This window comes from Electrophorus electricus, chromosome 4, assembly GCF_041902795.1.
Source record: "Electrophorus electricus isolate QZ-2024a chromosome 4, ASM4190279v1, whole genome shotgun sequence".
NCBI lineage: Eukaryota > Metazoa > Chordata > Actinopteri > Gymnotiformes > Gymnotidae > Electrophorus > Electrophorus electricus.
Genome location: NC_137500.1, coordinates 22717212 through 22734597, shown reverse-complemented (window position 1 = coordinate 22734597; position 17386 = coordinate 22717212). Strand labels below are relative to the sequence as shown.

Genomic DNA, 17386 nt, shown 5'->3' with positions numbered 1-17386 from the left:
CTATCTATCTCTCTATCTATCTATCTATCTATCTATCTATCTATCTATCTATCTATCTATCTATCTATCTATCTATCTATCTATCTATCTATCTATCGTACACAAGGTTTCCAGACACATGGGACATTTACGTGATTATGCATCATCTATAATCTTTTAGGAGGTGGATCTTGTCTGCTGAAAGATCTTTGTCCAAAATGTCCTGTTTCTCAGGAAACCTTGTGTACTTCACTGCGATTTTCATTCTCTCTCTCTCTCTCTCTCTCTCTCTCCTTCTCTTTCTCTCCTTCTCTTTCTCACTCTCTCTCTCTTTCTCTCTCTCTCTCTCTCTCTCTCTCGTCTGTGTGTGTGTGTGTGTGTGTGTGTGTGTATGTCTGTGTGTGTGCGTGACAAACTTACTGGGGGTCCAGCTGGCCCTGGGAAACCTTGAAGCCCCTACATTCCGAAAACACACAAGACATATTAGGATGTCTTCACATATACTCCACAGAATATCTTTAAAGTCGGTTTACTTTGAAAACTGAAAAGAAATATTTTCATAAATTCTACTACAAATCCTTTGATTATGACTACAAAGCAGGGTTTTAAAGGCAGAAAGAGGAGAGTGTTTTTAGAGGGGTCATACCCTCTCCCCTACAGGTCCTCGAGGGCCCATTGGTCCCATTGGCCCCTGTATGGAGCAGAGAAATCAGTCACACTACAGGGATTATGTCCAACACTTGAAGGCATATGCAACAGAGATCCCGCAACAGGCTAGCTAGTAATGTGCATGACTGAATGGATTCTGAGAGTCTTTTACAATTACACTTTCACTGGTATTTAAGCCAATGTGTAGTATATGCGCACAGAAAGGTACAATTACACACACAGGCAGGCACCCAGTCACAGGGCTGCAGTATTGCCTGAAGAGGGGCACTGATAGTACTTACAGCTGCCCCTGGAAGACCTGGAAGTCCTCTCTGCCCTGGTAGACCAATCTGACCCTGTTCGCCTTTACTACCCTAGAACACACACACACACACACACACACACGCACACACACGCACACACACACACACGCACACACACAGCCGTACCCCCCCCACACACATGCACGCGCACAGCCGTACCCACACACACACACACAGCCACACACACGCACACACACACATCCGTACCCCCCCACACGCACGCGCACCCCCCCCCACAAAACAGCTTTATCACAGTGTGACATCGGCCACCGCTGTGGTTGCTTAGTTACGCCACAACATAGCCAGTCACGCTAAATCAATTAGAGCCGCTCTCCTGTTTTCGGTTGTGTGTCCAGCCCCGTGCACCAGCGCCCAGCAGTTCCTGGGCACCTGTTTCCACCCTGCCTGAGCAAGCAGTAACTCAGGGCCATTCTCTACTGCTAGCCATACTGACAGCTGCCTTCAGTGGTCTTTTTGACCGAGTGTGAGCAGAGGTAGAACTAGGCAGGTAGAACAACTCCTATTCATATTCTAATTCTGATTCTGCTCCTATAAATACATGCTTGAGCTCAGAAGGAGCCAGTCAGCAGGAGTGATTAAAGCACCGAGGGTTTGGCTGGGTCACTCATCTTGACCGACCAATCATTATAAAAATCCGGATTTCTGTATATTCATGACGTCTGAGTCTAGGCTTATAAGATCTTTCAATCGAGAATCTCCTCCAGTAGGGAGTTGTTTTCAATACCGAGACTCTTAGTAGTCTATGACCTCACATCACATGTTCGAATTGTTAAGATCTGTTTCCTACACATCTAGGAACCAGAATGGAGGTCAGTAATGATTGGACACACATTAGCATAGGTCTGCGTTTTTCCAAAATCCTATTCAATGTTGAATCTTCAATCGCATTGTAATTTAATTCAAAAATTAATTGGTTACACCCGGCCTCTGGCATTCCATTCCACCTTTTGTATTAATATAACCCTCCTAAATGTTTTGTAACATCCTAAATGTATGGTTTCTATCTATTCTGGAAAGAACACTAACATTCTGAAGCAGGAGGGCCCGTGATGTTTTATAGTGACACCAAAGTAAAAATGTATTGTATTGTTAGACTTAAATATGTTGTCTTACTCACAGGCACACCAGGAGTGCCAGGGTTGCCTGGAATACCCTGCAATAAAAGTATGCAAGCAAACAAACACAAACAAACACAAACACAACAACATGGTGTGAAAGTCAGCTATCATGAGTTAAGAGACCAGACTTGTGTGTTAGCAGGCATCCAATCTCTAATGAACAGGCTCTACAGTACAGAGCGGAGGACTATGTTTCTAACAAGGCGCTAGGGAGGACGACAAAGGAAGAAATATCTCCTGCTGTCTCGTTGGGTCTCACTGGTGATCGAGATAATGAGACCAGGGCAAAAACTGAAATATTAGTGCTAAAAATGGTCTTTTGAGAGAGGATGGGGAAGGTAGAACAGGGCATGTTGGATGAGGGCAGGGTCACACTGAACTTCAGGGCAAGAATCACTGCCTACATGAAACATTGAGAAACGCTGAGTTTATGGTTTTATAAGGATTCTTGTTATTTTAGAGGCTAACTTTTGAAAACATCCTTTTCAGGGGAGTCATTATCTCAGTGACCGACAGAGGCCTTCAGAAACGCATTCAACCTAGTACGTGTGAAGGTCCTGCCTGGGACTGATGACTATGTCTGTATGAAATTTGCTAACATCACCATCAGATTAACATGCAAACTCTTGTGTTTCTTAAATGCATACAGTAAACAGACTGCTGTCATTGGAATGAAGTGTAACAACATTAGCTCACCACTAGGCATACCAGCTAATTTAGCTGTGAACATGTCAGTCACGCTCTTCATCAAAATATATACGTTATCAAAAACGTGTCTAAACAGCATTTTGCTATCCACCCAAAACGTCTAGTGCAGAAAATATCAATCTTATCAATGTCTGCTTAAAGGGGAGATTTCTTTTTATTTCATATGTCTTTGATCTGAGACTCAGCAGTAGACAAGTGTAAGATTTCCTGGATATGTATTTCGTGAGTCATGGTGTCAACATAATAAAACTGCATTAGTCTGCTTGAAACTTGGCCTTCTTCACAGCTAATTGGACAAGAACATACGTGTGGTTAGAGCCTGTTCGGGAGGTTTTGGAAAACTAGCCAACCCAGCCTTTAAATTGGGCAGCAGAGAAAAAAATCGTAGCCAAGAATGAAAAAAACAAACAAAAAAAAACCACATACGTCTCTCCCGTCGCGACCGTCCTCTCCTGGAGGGCCCTGAGGACCAGGAGCACCCTGAGGGCCCACTGGCCCCGGGATGGGTTTGGGGTCCGGCTAAGAATGAAAGATGCAGCAGAAAAATGAATATGAGAAAGACAGGAGTGTCAGGAGAGCGCAGTGATCTATGTTTCAAAGGACGACAAAGTAGACAGATAATGCTGAACTGTCTGCACTACAGGGATATGCTGGAGCTAATACACACCAACACTATCCTATACCTAAAACATTATCATATACCTAAAACATTATCCTATACCTAAAACACTATCCTATACCTAAAACATTATCCTATACCTAAAACACTATCCTATACCTAAAACATTATCCTATACGTAAAACATTATCATATACCTAAAACACTATCCTATACCTAAAACATTATCCTATACCTAAAACACTATCCTATACCTAAAACATTATCCTATACCTAAAACATTATCATATACCTAAAACATTATCCTATACCTAAAACACTATCCTATACCTAAAACATTATCCTATACCTAAAACATTATCCTATACCTAAAACACTATCCTATACGTAAAACACTATCCTATACCTAAAACACTATCCTATACCTAAAACATTATCCTATACGTAAAACATTATCATATACCTAAAACACTATCCTATACCTAAAACACTATCCTATACCTAAAACATTATCCTATACCTAAAACACTATCCTATACCTAAAACATTATCCTATACCTAAAACACTATCCTATACCTAAAACATTATCCTATACCTAAAACACTATCCTATACCTAAAACATTATCCTATACCTAAAACACTATCCTATACGTAAAACATTATCCTATACCTAAAACACTATCCTATACCTAAAACATTATCCTATACCTACAACACTATCCTATACCTAAAACATTATCCTATACCTAAAACACTATCCTATACCTAAAACATTATCCTATACCTAAAACACTATCCTATACGTAAAACATTATCCTATACCTAAATCACTATCCTATACCTAAAACATTATGCTATACCTAAAACACTATCCTATACCTAAAACATTATCCTGTACCTGAAACATTATCCTATACCTAAAACACTATCCTATACCAAAACACTATCCCATACCTAAAAGACTATCCTATACCTAAAACATTATCCTATACCTAAAACACTATCCTATACCTAAAGCAGGCTTTTCTCATTACTGTCACCAAGAGGAGGACCTAAAAGCCCATAGATCACTGTGCTGAATATAGTTTTTATATTTAAAACGTCAGTCTTTCGAAGCTAATATGCCCCACATACCCCCACATGCAATTACATGCTCCTGTCACGTTGTCCTGCACTAAGAGCTCAGGCAGCTTTACGGGACTCTAAATTTAATTCCCGTGTCATAAATATATAATTATCATCTCTGAAGCTGAAATTTGTACAATTATATATGCTAAAGAACAATGTTGTCTGTGTCCCAACGAAGCCAGGGGCTTTTCACCTACTTGGAAATGGTCTCCAAATCAATAAATAACTCCAAATCAATACAATTTGCTCAACCTAAGGGGTAGTACGAATGGAATGACCCATGACTTATTGAGGAATAAACCTCAAACTCTCCCCTGGAAAGTGTGGCCTTTTTTTTTTTTTGCTTGTTAGTGAATTTTCTATAAAAACATGCACTGCAAGAGAATATATCAGCCTTTAAACAAAAACAAATCAGTCTTAAATGATTAACGATCCCTCTAGAATAGCCCTTGCCTTTTTACTATCAGCCTGCTACTGAAGGCTAAAAGTGCTTGCTAATGCGAATAAATCATTTTGAGAATAAATCATTTTGAAAAAGAGGGTGGTAATGGGTGTTGAAACCTTCCTGGATTAGATCATCATCATTACCTGCCACACTCTGCTGATCGGAGTACACAGCGTGCACAGCAGAAAGCAACAAGGTCAATTAAGCAACAAAGCGCTGGAGTAGATTATTTGCTTAAAAATGAAAACATAAATGGAAAAAAAATTAAATACCTCAGCATTGGCATACATCTGAAGAAGCAAGGAGAGAGAATGAGAAATCATTTATAGAGTTAGTAAAAAACGCCACCTGCACCTCAACAGAAGAATCAGGGGAAAAAATGAACATACTTTCAAAATGAGAGCAGTGATTGGCCAGCAACAAAAGCGGAAACATAAACATGGTTACCAAGGCTAGGAAAGCCTCTAAAGAAACTAGCACAGCTAGCAGTAGCTAACGTTAAAGCTTGGAACGAGCAGTAATTATGGTGATGATTTGCAAAAATCCTAAGAGATTACTTTGATCATACATTGCATGTTAATAAAGGAAATTATTCACTTATGAATAATAGTAATAATTAGTTAATCATTACTGGCAGTCCTAATTTTTGTTCGGGAAGACCTCTTTAGTGTTTAGTCTAACACATCAGTTTTCACTAACTAATTGTAACTAATTTTTACATTTTAACTAATAACTAATTTTCAATCCGACTGTCAAAACCTATTTACTTAATTGAGCGTGTTAGGCAGAGAAAACAATAAATTATGCAAGAACCCCTGCACCATACAAGCCATTATATAACTATTAAAGAAATTAATCAGATAATATAACAAATCTCACATTTTTATCATTGCTATAGATACAGCGGACAACTGTGCTATGGTTTTCAGGACCAATCTATTGATTACGATGTAGAAATGATTAGTCTGTCAGTCTACGAATAAACTACAAATATACTTCTTCTGTTACTTCTGTTAATTTGATGTACATCATCTTGAGCCAGTAGAAATGGAGAAGCTGGCGTGATTACCTCGGCCTGGGGAAGCTCAGTGCAGCTCTCTCTCTGCGCTCTCTTTGGATCACAGTGAATCAGCATCCACTGCAGTTCAAACTGGGGTGAAAAAGACAAAGCCAGAGATAGACAGCCAAAACATTACATTTGAGCTAATCTGTAACCTCTAACCATATCACTGAAATCCGACACTGGGCATAATTCATTTTTGTTTTGCGATTATGCCTGCATCTGTGAATTTGGTACATGTATGTGTTAATGGCAAATACAATAAGCTAAAGCTATTAAAATATGAAATGTCACATCCTGTACGACTGATTACAACTGGTAATGCACTGAAGATCAGGCTCACTAGCAATACTTGACATCTCTGGTAGAACTGGCCAATTAGCTTTACGCTACGGATGCTAACTTTGCCTTATCGATTTTCATCTTAACCAGATAAGCGTTCTCGGCGCGAAGTGCTTGAGCTAAAACGTGGATCAGAGGCATTGGTTCATACCACCACGGAGGTGTTCGGGTCCGCATCCAGTCTACCGATCAGAGTGTCTCCATCTGTGCTGACGTAACCTTTGCTTTTGATGGGCTTCTGGTCGACGGGCTGGCAATCAACGTAGAGTGTGACCAGCTCGCTTTCCACACCGATCATCACTTTGTGCCACTTGGTATTGAAGAGCAGGGAGAGGCCCTGGAAGGTGACAGTCTGCAGGTCCCCGTCCATGGTGGTGAGGAAGAACTCCAGGGCCTGCTGATCTCCGTTCAGACGCATGCCAGCCTGCTTGACGCTGTCCTCGTCCACCACCTGCCACAGGTTCCACACCTTGTTCACCGTGTTCTTGATCATGCGGAATGTGGTCATGAAGGAGTACTCCTCCGGGAAGCCCCTCGGGAAGTTCAGCCTTGGGAGATGACACCATGGAAAAATGGAATGACACCATCATTTCTAACTGGGGTATGGGAATTATCAATGTAGACAGCTAATTTGGCTAAGGAACTCATTTACATTTAATGTCATTTAGCTGACAAAATCAACTTAGAATTATGTCTGAGTACAACTTGAGCAACTGAGGGTTAATGGCATTGCTCATGGGCCCAGTAGTTGAAATCTAGCAGTGGTGGGACTTGAACTGACAACCTTCTGATTACTACTCAAGTAACTTAAGCAGCTGCCACTACTAACTGGGGGAGGGGGCAATTCTGTTTAAATGTATTCACTGCAATTTCAGTTCTGCCTGGCCCGCCATTGAGTATAAATTCATCTTGCAGCAGGCACTGACAATCTATTTGTTATCAGAATGTTTATGCACGTGGCTTTGTAACTCAAACTCACGTGTTTGCTAAGTCGCACATTCTCCACAAGGGGGAGACCTCAAGCAAAGGGCATGATGAGTGGCGCTTCACATCACTGAATCTGTGTGTCCTTGTTGAATAATTAAGTTGATATTATGCGATGAATTTATCACTTAAGTGCCAGGATAAGTGATCTTGACACGAAAGAACTAAGCCCACTGTGGAACTGACCACAACCTTGCAGATGAAAATTTACAAAATAAAGCTCTAACATATGTCATCTTCTAGAATCAGAATCAGAACCACTATCAGGATTTATAGGCCATATATGCTCACACACACAATGAATTTGTCTATGGCTACAAAGCAGACCTTGCAATCACTAAATCACACCTGTTCCTAAATGTTCCATGCATACGCACACTCACACAGACATGAATAGCCACAGACATACAGGTATGCATACTCGCACAGGCAGGAATACACAAGAAACATGTTTATACATACACACACGCATGGACCATAAATACACATGGATACACAAGTACACACACACACTCTCATATGGATGTGCATAAAAACACTCATCAAGGCCTGAATCCACACATACAGACATGCATACACACAACTTTAGAAGCTCCTCACATACACAGCTGATAAAAGTCTTCTGAAGCTTCTAAATCCACATGTGCAAATGTAAGAAGAAGTGTTTTCTGTGTTAACATTTAACTGTGGTTACTGTGGCCATTCAAACTACTTCAGGGAACTACAACTTTTAATAATGGTGATACAGTGAATACACAATACACTGAAAACACACACACACACACACGCAAAGGCTGGTAATTTCATCACAGACACTGGCTTATTCCAAGAAAATGGACGATTACAGAGAATGAAGAACTGTCCCCTGATTACAAAGTGCTTCTTCCCTGCACCAACCCCGGTACGTGAAGCGATGGCAAACCCTACTTTCTCCATCCTCCTGGAACAAACTCACCAGGGGGAGATAAAACAGAACCAACGGGGCTTTAATCTTCAAAGCCTCACATCTCTGTATTTAGAAGATCAAATTGCCCACCTCTCGCTAGGCATCATTTCAAAGGACTGCGCTGCGAGCTTATCGGATGGTGGGTCAGGGGGTGGGGGAGGTCAGCTGATCGGAGAGTCCATTGCGCTCCGTCAGGACAGGGGCCCTAAGCACCGCTGTGTCAGAGATTTAGTCTGTCTCACGTGTATTTATAGACAGGGCTGGAGCCAGCTTCTTTTTTAGAGGCTCAGCTTGTAAATGGATCAAGGCGAAGCAATAAAAAGGGAGTTTCCTGTTGGCTAATAAAATAAACGAAGGCCATTTTCAAGAGCCTCATCACAAACCCACTTCCACTGACGCCAACTGGTGCGTGCTCTCTCTCTCTCTCTCTCTCTCTCTCTCTCTCTCTCTCTCTCTCTCTCTCTCTCTCTCTCTCTCTATCTCTTACTCTCTCCCAGAGGTGATGTAAATGGAAGAACCGGAGCAGTCACACTTCAAAGTTTAGGAAGCCTCGCAGGGTTTCTGTCCTTTAATGGCTTGACAGAGGTTTTGGTAACTCTCTTCTCAGTATGTCACATCATATGAACGGCTGCTGATGGAACGCTGGTCAGCTGTGGATTCAGAGGTTTCTTGACCTTATGTCATGAGTGCATTTACACTGGCGAAGTATTTTTACTTTGCAGAGGTCTCCAAACAGGCCAGCATGCAACAGCGAGTCCACCATAGCGATACAGCATTACATATTCAAATACACTTAATTATGCATGCACTAAAGTAGGAACATGCACCATCAGCAACACTACAGGGTTTAGTTTCCTGCTCCAGTATGACTGCTTGTTCAGTAACTAAGGGGAAGTTGGAGTTTTTAGATGAGGACATTAGCTTTACAGTAGGGTACACCAAGGTTGACCCTAGTTCCTTAAGAGCTTGAGTCTTGAGTAATTTCAGCATAGCCTTAATGTTGGCTTTTGGGATGTGTCCAAGAGTTAATTTGAGCATTAGTGAGGGATTAAAGGTTTAGCAGTAGTAACTAACCAAACCAGAGAGCAGAAAGGGCTCAACTTCAAACAGAAGATCGAAACATGTTTTCTGAAACAATACCCAACTATGTTGAGATAAATAACATAAATAACATAACATAAATAAAAATAGTTAGCCAGCCAGCCTATATATATATATATATATATATATATATATATATATATATATTTTTTTTTTTTGGTTTTGGTTTTTTTCTTGAATAAATATACATCTTGGGCTCCAGATGTTATGTTTTACTGTTTACTTGTTATGTGAGGAACTTTAAGGCATATGATATGTAGGCACACCTTAAGAAACACCTTAAATCCTGTTTTTTTAGGATGTAAATCCCTATCAGATTATCACACAGATTAAACCACAAATTTGAAAAAAATGGATTTTAAGATGCAAGTCCATTACATTCAGTGCATTTAAGACCAGCATTTGGCATAATCCAGGTCCTCTGCTGGGTCTGCCTTGTGTGAAATAAGTTTACATTATTTTGTGTGTGTTTTAATTTGCAGTAAGATGCATGGGGTGGCAGTAACACCTGTGTGTAAACTGTAATCATGCAACACCTGTAACAAAGCAATGGCTGGCTTTTCTTTGATGTCAGAATATATTAAAGAGTGCACTTCCTCACAAAAGTACTGCCACAGGGCTAAGTGCTTTAGTGTGTGTGTATATATATATATATATTTCACTCTTTCTCAATGTGGAAAGGTGGGCTCCACATTGACAGAAATGTAATGTCATTTTCATCATTCATTACTGCTGCTAACCCATTTCAATGTTCTGACTTCATCAGTTTAGAGAAGGATAGTAGTAACTAATAAGATAATTAAAGTAATCAGAATGGTAAAAATTAGGCTTCATTCTTAATCTTAAAACCTGGAGCGTCACACCTATCCTTCACAACATATGAGACTATGAATGAAGAAATATGTATTTGTAGCTTCCTGGGAGTGTTACTGAGACTAGGTCTCTCACCTGGTTGGGATCTGGAAGTTGGCGTCTCTGTCCAGCCGGTAGGCCACCTGGGTGTAAGTGGAGCCATCTACTTTTCTGACTCCTTTACGGGGAATCACATCCAACTGGAATTGTGTGATCAGGTCAAACCCTGTGACACACATGCACATATGGGTGTGTTTACACACACACACACACACACACATACACACACACGAAAACTTGTGAATGTGCTACACGTACATATTTGTATAAATGTGACTAAAAGACACACAATATAAATCACACATGCACAGAAAGAAATATACACACGACAGTATTTTCACAAAAAAAACACTGCTTTATGAGGCCTTTCATTAGCTTTAACGAACGCTAGCTCTAGAGACTTTTGCACTTAATGAGAAGCAGAGTTTTTGGAACTTTGGTTCCCAGATGGATCTGACAAAATTCCGCTTACACTTTTTCCACCTAACACGCTGCTGAACTAGAGCGATTTGTGGTCACGTGCGTTCGGTAAAACCAGGCTAGCAGCAAATAATTAAGCTCTCGCTGAGAACACGGCGTTCCCACTGCAGACACTAGCCAGCCGAAGGGGAAGGTTTCATTAGACTAACACCAGGGTGGCAGGTTTCATTAGACTCCCATTAGGGCTGAAGATAAAGACAGACTTTAAACAGACCCAATCACCATTTCTATGAAATAAAATATTTAATGCTGGAACACTTAGACAGCACACAGCAAAAGATATGACTTATCACTGTCAAAATGTCTTAGTTGATTATTAGTTTTGAATAATTTTACTAATATAAGATTAATGGTTCTTGTTAAAAATGGCTTTTTAGATAACATTTCAGCCAAAAGCCCATTAAAGCCAACCCCGATGAAATGTGACATACAGGAATCAGGGGCTGCAAGCCTGGACCATTAGCGCGCACAAATGTGTCACGTGTTTACTTTTACCTGGGAGGTCGTCTTGTCCATTTCTCATGGTGGGGCAGACAGTGTCGCCGTCTAATCTGTTGAGGTCCAGTTCTGGAAAAAGGAACAGACAGCTGAAGAAGAAGCGTGCTCTGTAGGATCACATCACTCTGGATGATTGTCAGATCATTTAGAAATGCAGTTTAAGCAGGAGGCATCGGGGGCAAGTTTCCATGGGGCATAATTCTGTAGAAGGACGAATCTACGAATCTCAAATAGAAAACGGCATGTTTAGCATCGTAGTACCAAACGACATTAATGCCAAGACGCTTTTCTTTAATTAAACATGTCGTTCTGTGAACACGTGAACATACCTAGCAATATACTGATTATATTCCTCAGTATTAGGGGAAGGTCAGAGGTCAGCACAGTTTGGTGATTTCTCTACTCTAACTCATCTGTTTCAATTCATCAGTTCATTATCAGGTGGATTATTGCAGGTAGATGACAAAACTGCATCTAGAACTCGGCACATCGCTGTTCCCCGCACAAGCCATCCAACATGAAATCTTGTGAGCAGATGTCACTCACAGGCCAGTGTGCAGATGCAGTTGTTACTGGCTGCTGGGAGATGTGTTTTGAGGAAGCGTGACTTGCAGCACATCCACGTGGAAAAGCTCTGAGAAGGTCAGCCAGAGCAGATGAGCTGTGAGGCTCTTTCCTCCGCATTACCCTGTCAGCTCACAGAAGGAAGTAAAGTGACACAGCGACTGGAGGTCAGACAGGGTGAGCTACTCCCTCAGAGCCAGCGGTGCCCACACTGATGAACATCGCTACCACGTGTGTGTGTAGCTCCTGTGTCTGTGCATTTCCAAACTGCTGAGAGTGAAATTACGACCAGATTGTTTTCTGCAATCCTGTGGCAGGCCCACACAGTGCTGTCAGACCACAGAAATCACACATGCACACACACACACACACACACACACACACACACACACACACACACACACACACACACATATATGCATTCACACATAAACACAAACACCAGGTCCATAGCTTCATGTGTGACAGCTCCCTGCCCCCAATGCTTTTAGGCTCATCATGCTGATGGATAATCAGGAGACGGGAGATTATCTGTTATGATAATCAGGAGACGGGAGATTATCTGTTGTGATAATCAGGAGACGGGAGATTATCTGTTGTGGTCCTACAGTAGGATGCAGGGTTATTTCTGTCCTGCTGGGCCATAACCATTACAGCCAATCAGGATCATCCACATGGCAATGTGCTGATTTAGAAGCTTGGAAACACAGTTTGTGTTTGTTCATTTGTTGAGGTTGAAAATGACTGTGAGCTCATGGCTTCTCAGTTCCTTCCACTTAAAAATGCTTTCCAGCGAAGCACTGGTCAGGAACGTGGTCCTTCTGGCCAGCAGGACTCCCGATCATGTTGTCACCATGCACTGACCAGCTGCTGGGAAGGACATCGTGCTGTAGCTCTGTAGAAGGTCCCCGCAGCAGGTGTGGCGAGTCGTGAGGAAAGAAAAGACAGAGTGCCGCTGCTTCTTCGGCGATAAGTTCCTCAGTGATTTGATCAGAGAGGCACCAACCTGATCCAGGGTCTGTGGGTTTGATTCCGTTATAGGTTGCAGTGGAAAGGACCGAGCTGCAGGAGTCGACCTCATGGATTCTACGTGCTTATGGTGCATTGTGGGTGATTTGTGCAGTGACTTATGGTGCATTGTGGGCAGTTTGGGCGGTGGCTTACGTGCGAGTGCAGGAGCATACATCGCCATGGTGACAGCCAGAAGGGTCACACACCTCGCCACTATCTGCTTCCAGGCCCACCTTCTGTGGAAAGGAGAGAAACAGAGAGAAAGACAGAGAAATGTGGGATAGAGAGAGAGAGAGTCAGAGAGAGAGAGAAAGAAAACCTAGGATTAATTAAATCTCATGACATCTTCTTAGGTGGCAGAGTGTTGAAAGATGCTTCAGCACATCTGAGAATAGATTACAGGTGATGAAGAGATTACTTCTTCAGGTGATGAAGAGATTACACCTTCAGGTGATGAAGAGATTATTTCTTCAGGTGATGAAGAGATTACACCTTCAGGTGATGAAGAGATTATACCTTCAGGTGATGAAGAGATTACACCTTCAGGTGATGAAGAGATTACCTCTTCAGGTGTCGATGGCTACATGCCAACATAAAAATTACATTCGCTTACCTGTTAAAAAGGCCCTGGCCCTAACCCTAATCCTAACCCTAACCCTAACCCTAACCCTAACCCTAATAGAGTTATTATTGGTAATGAAAACAAGAACAAAAAAGAGAGAGTTCACTTGACAGGTGTGATAAAAAGAAAAACCAGAGCGCATCTTATACAGGGAGGAGTGAACGGTCGCTTTTGAGCTATCTCACTGATCTCCTGAAAGATTCCTGTTGTTGACTGTGCACAGTTTGAGACAGCTTGTGCTTTCTCAGCACTGCTTCCAGAGAGCTGGCGCAGTGGGTCAGGGGCCCGGTGTGAACCAGACACACCCTCCCCTCACGCAGATGCCCCCTCGGGCATGCACCAGTCCATCCATCCACCCATCCATATGGCTTATGGTGCCCTCTTTCCATCTTCCTTATCCAGCATTTCATTCTCTCATCACTCCATTCACTCATTTTCCTCAATTTCTCGTCACTTCATTCCCTCATCATTAAATTTACTCCTCACGCCATTCACTCATCACTTTATTCACACAATTGTCTATTCATTCTTTTATCTCCTGTCAGTGTCAGGCTTCGTAGTACCTGGCAGCAGGCAGGTACTCCCGAGAGGTAAATGAATGTGTGTTTGGATGTGTGTGTAGGGCAAAGGCAGTATTTCAGAATTCATTTATTCAGATGATCCTTGGATAATTCAGATACTTAATCAGATATCTATTCGGATGCTTCATTCATCGTAGCTGTGGTGTCCTAAAGGGTGTTCAAGTGAATTATATATTTGAGTGATTCTTACACCTAGTATTATCTTCCTGTTACAGCTTGTTACGGAAAAGTTCAATATTTCTGGAGTGGCTGTTTCCATTATATAGGGTGTGTATGTGAGAAAGAGAGAGAGACAGAGAGAGAGAGAGAGAGAGAGAGAGAGAGGTGTGCATGCATGTAAGAGAGAGAGCGGGTGTGTGTCTGTGTGTTTCCAAAAGTCTGTTGAGGGTGTGCGCATGTGTGTGTGAGTATATGTGAGTGTGTGTGTGTGTGGACGAGAGAGAGATAGAGAAAGACTGGGTCTGTGTGTGTCACAGTGTTAGAATAAAAAAGAAAGTGTGTTCGCTCATTTATGTGCATATATATGTGTGTTTGTGTGTATGCATCTGTGTGTATATGCATGTGTGAGACATATGGCCTTTGTGAGCATGCGTCTGTGTGTGTGTTTGTGTTTATGCATCTGTGTGTATGTGTGTGTGTGAGACATATGGCCTTTGTGAGCATGCGTCTGTGTGTGTGTTTGTGTTTATGCATCTGTGTGTATGTGTGTGTGTGAGACATATGGCCTTTGTGTGCATGCGTCTGTGTGTGTGCATCTGAGTGTACATACTTGTGTGAGAAATACGTGTGTGTGTGTGTGTGTGCGTGTGTGTGTATGTATATGTGTCTCTATGAGTGTGCGCGTGTATTTGTGTGTATGCCTGTTTGTGTGTATGCATCTGTGTGTGTGTGTGTATATGTGTGTGTGTGAGAGACATATGGCCTTTGGCAGCAGATTCACTGGCAATTCTTCATCCTCCTCATTTGTCTTAATTACATGAATGAGAGCTGTGTTCTGCCTCCCCCACCCCCTCACACACACACACACACACACACACACACACACACACACACACACACACACACACACACACACACACACATACATATGGCCCCTTGTCTACTGTAATATTATTTCACTCAAGCATCAGTGTCACTTGTTGGTTGTACAGGCCTACAAAGGACACACAGGGAGCATCTCCTTTAAATCTGTGACTGTGTGTGTGTGTGTGTGTGTGTGTGTGTGTTTAGAAAATAGAAACATTGCATTCTTGGTGTAGTAGTAGTCATACCTTTTGTACAAGCCTATTTTAGAAGGCACAGGTCTCAATTAGACTGCACAGGTTGGATAAAATAACAGCTAAAATAAGACAACTAATTCAGAGCACTATTGGAGGCTTCTGAAGAACAGCAACAGCTTTTCAAACCCTCCCATACACAACAATCACACTCATTTCCTCTGTCACAAACTCACTTTTTTCTCTCATCTTTGTGATTCACACACCCTCTCTCTCTCTCTCTCTCTCTCTCTCTCTCTCTCTCTCTCTCTTGCTCTCTCTCTTAGTCTATTCAGGGAGGGAAAGGCCAGATTATCACTCCTTTGCTCTTGAAATGTTTAATGTAACAGTAATCCATGACGTGCACTATGGGCCTGCTCTTGCCCAATCAGAGAGCAGCACGCCCTCGACACCATAACCCAGACCAGAGCAGTACAGACCTGAGTATCATCAGCCATAGTGCTGAAGATGCAGGCCATTCAACCATTCTGTGACATTTGACATCACACACACACACACACACACACACAGAACATGCTATTATGCAAATAAATCCATACACTATAACATATTTTTTAAATGTGAATGAATATTAAAATAAATAAAGAAATAAAAATGAAATAATATAGGAGAATATTGTAGTAAATCAGTAAATGAATGATTACATCTGATTATATGGTTTATATGTATGAATATATACAACTACTGAGAGAACTTTATGCCTATAGTTGCAAAAAAGTAACCACATCAGAAAACAGACAATATATTTGAGTCAGGACCCTTAATTACGTTGGAGATTACATAAGAAAACAAGTTAATCTTACAAGAGTCGTTCTTAGACACAATCTGCCATCACAGAACTTCAAAGGTGCCCTGACTTTGGACATCAAGACTATAAACACTTGCAATTACTGTAACCAGTACAGTATACTACATAACTATACTATTCAGTATACCATACAACTATACTATACAACTTGTGTGCGTTTGTGTGTGTGCGTGTGTGTGTGTGTGTGTGTGTGGGTGTTATTGATCAATATCATTACTCTTGCATCATGTAACCTAATCAAAGATTCTCTTTTAAGACAGAGGAAAAAGCTAATTGTACAGATCTAAGTCATGCAGTATTAGAACCAAAGATTAAATGGATAGCTTGGGTGGGATATTATGCAGCTGTATTTGAGTGATTATAGACTTGTTTGTCCTTGTAAAACACATACGTGCACACACACACACACACACACACACACACACACACACACACACACACACACACACACACACACACACACACACACAGACCAACTGCTTCCATCAGTCCAGGTGTTATGACTGAGGGGGGGCTTTCATGTGCAGTAACACATACTTCAGATATAATTACAGAGCTGGATACAGAAAAAATGATAAGTGTATGTTCGACATGGGAGAGGTGTACTTCAGCTGGGCCCCGACGCAGGTCATGAGCCAACCTGAGCACCTAATTCTAGACAATCTCACTACTAAAGGTACTTATGAAAGGATGGAGGTTGGTTGGGCAAACATAAAACACACATACATACATACATACATACATACATACATACATACATATATATATATATATATATATATATATATATATATATAGTACTAAAATGACTAATTAACAAGTTTTCTTCAATTTCCTCAAGGTGCAAAATATATAGTAGAGATCCTATTCAGGCCTCAGAGAGACAAGCACAATCCAATCAAAGAAAGCAAGTTAAAGCTGGCAGCAGACATGGCTCTCTTTGTCGCGCCAGCTGGGGACAGGAGCTTCAGTGAGCAGCTCTTACCGTGGGGTGGTGAAGCAGTGCAGAGACATGACCTTTGTCCTCCCCAGCAAAACGCGGGTGCCGTCTGGTTTGTCAGAGCGAGACCGGTACCTTCTCGAGTAACAGGTGGAACCAAAGACGTGCCACTTCCTCCGCGTGTGTCTCCGGTGCCTGCTGTCCCCCTCACTGGCTCTGGTAGCCCGTGCGCAGGGCCTCGAACGCACGGCTCACGTTAAAGTGCCTCC

The 17386-nt window shown here is 41.8% G+C and overlaps 1 protein-coding gene across 6 annotated transcripts in view; it reads right to left on the bottom strand.

The window, feature by feature from the left end:
• Positions 1-17386, bottom strand: part of col9a1c (collagen, type IX, alpha 1c) — a 35897-nt gene extending 18511 nt beyond the window's left edge. For 4 of the 6 annotated variants that reach the window (XM_081712787.1, XM_035534860.2, XM_035534871.2 and 1 more), the window contains exons 1-12: positions 17163-17386; positions 13043-13125; positions 11312-11383; positions 10373-10502; positions 6545-6941; positions 6061-6141; positions 5264-5281; positions 3224-3316; positions 2089-2124; positions 930-1001; positions 626-670; positions 400-435 (exon numbers count right to left, since the gene is read on the bottom strand). In XM_081712787.1, the coding sequence (XP_081568913.1) occupies positions 400-435; positions 626-670; positions 930-1001; positions 2089-2124; positions 3224-3316; positions 5264-5281; positions 6061-6141; positions 6545-6941; positions 10373-10502; positions 11312-11383; positions 13043-13125; positions 17163-17191 (1092 nt within the window). In that variant the 5' untranslated portion in view covers positions 17192-17386. The remainder of the gene's footprint in view (positions 1-399; positions 436-625; positions 671-929; positions 1002-2088; positions 2125-3223; positions 3317-5263; positions 5282-6060; positions 6142-6544; positions 6942-10372; positions 10503-11311; positions 11384-13042; positions 13126-17162) is intronic. The other 2 variants (XM_081712788.1, XM_081712789.1) reach the window with 2 other exon arrangements.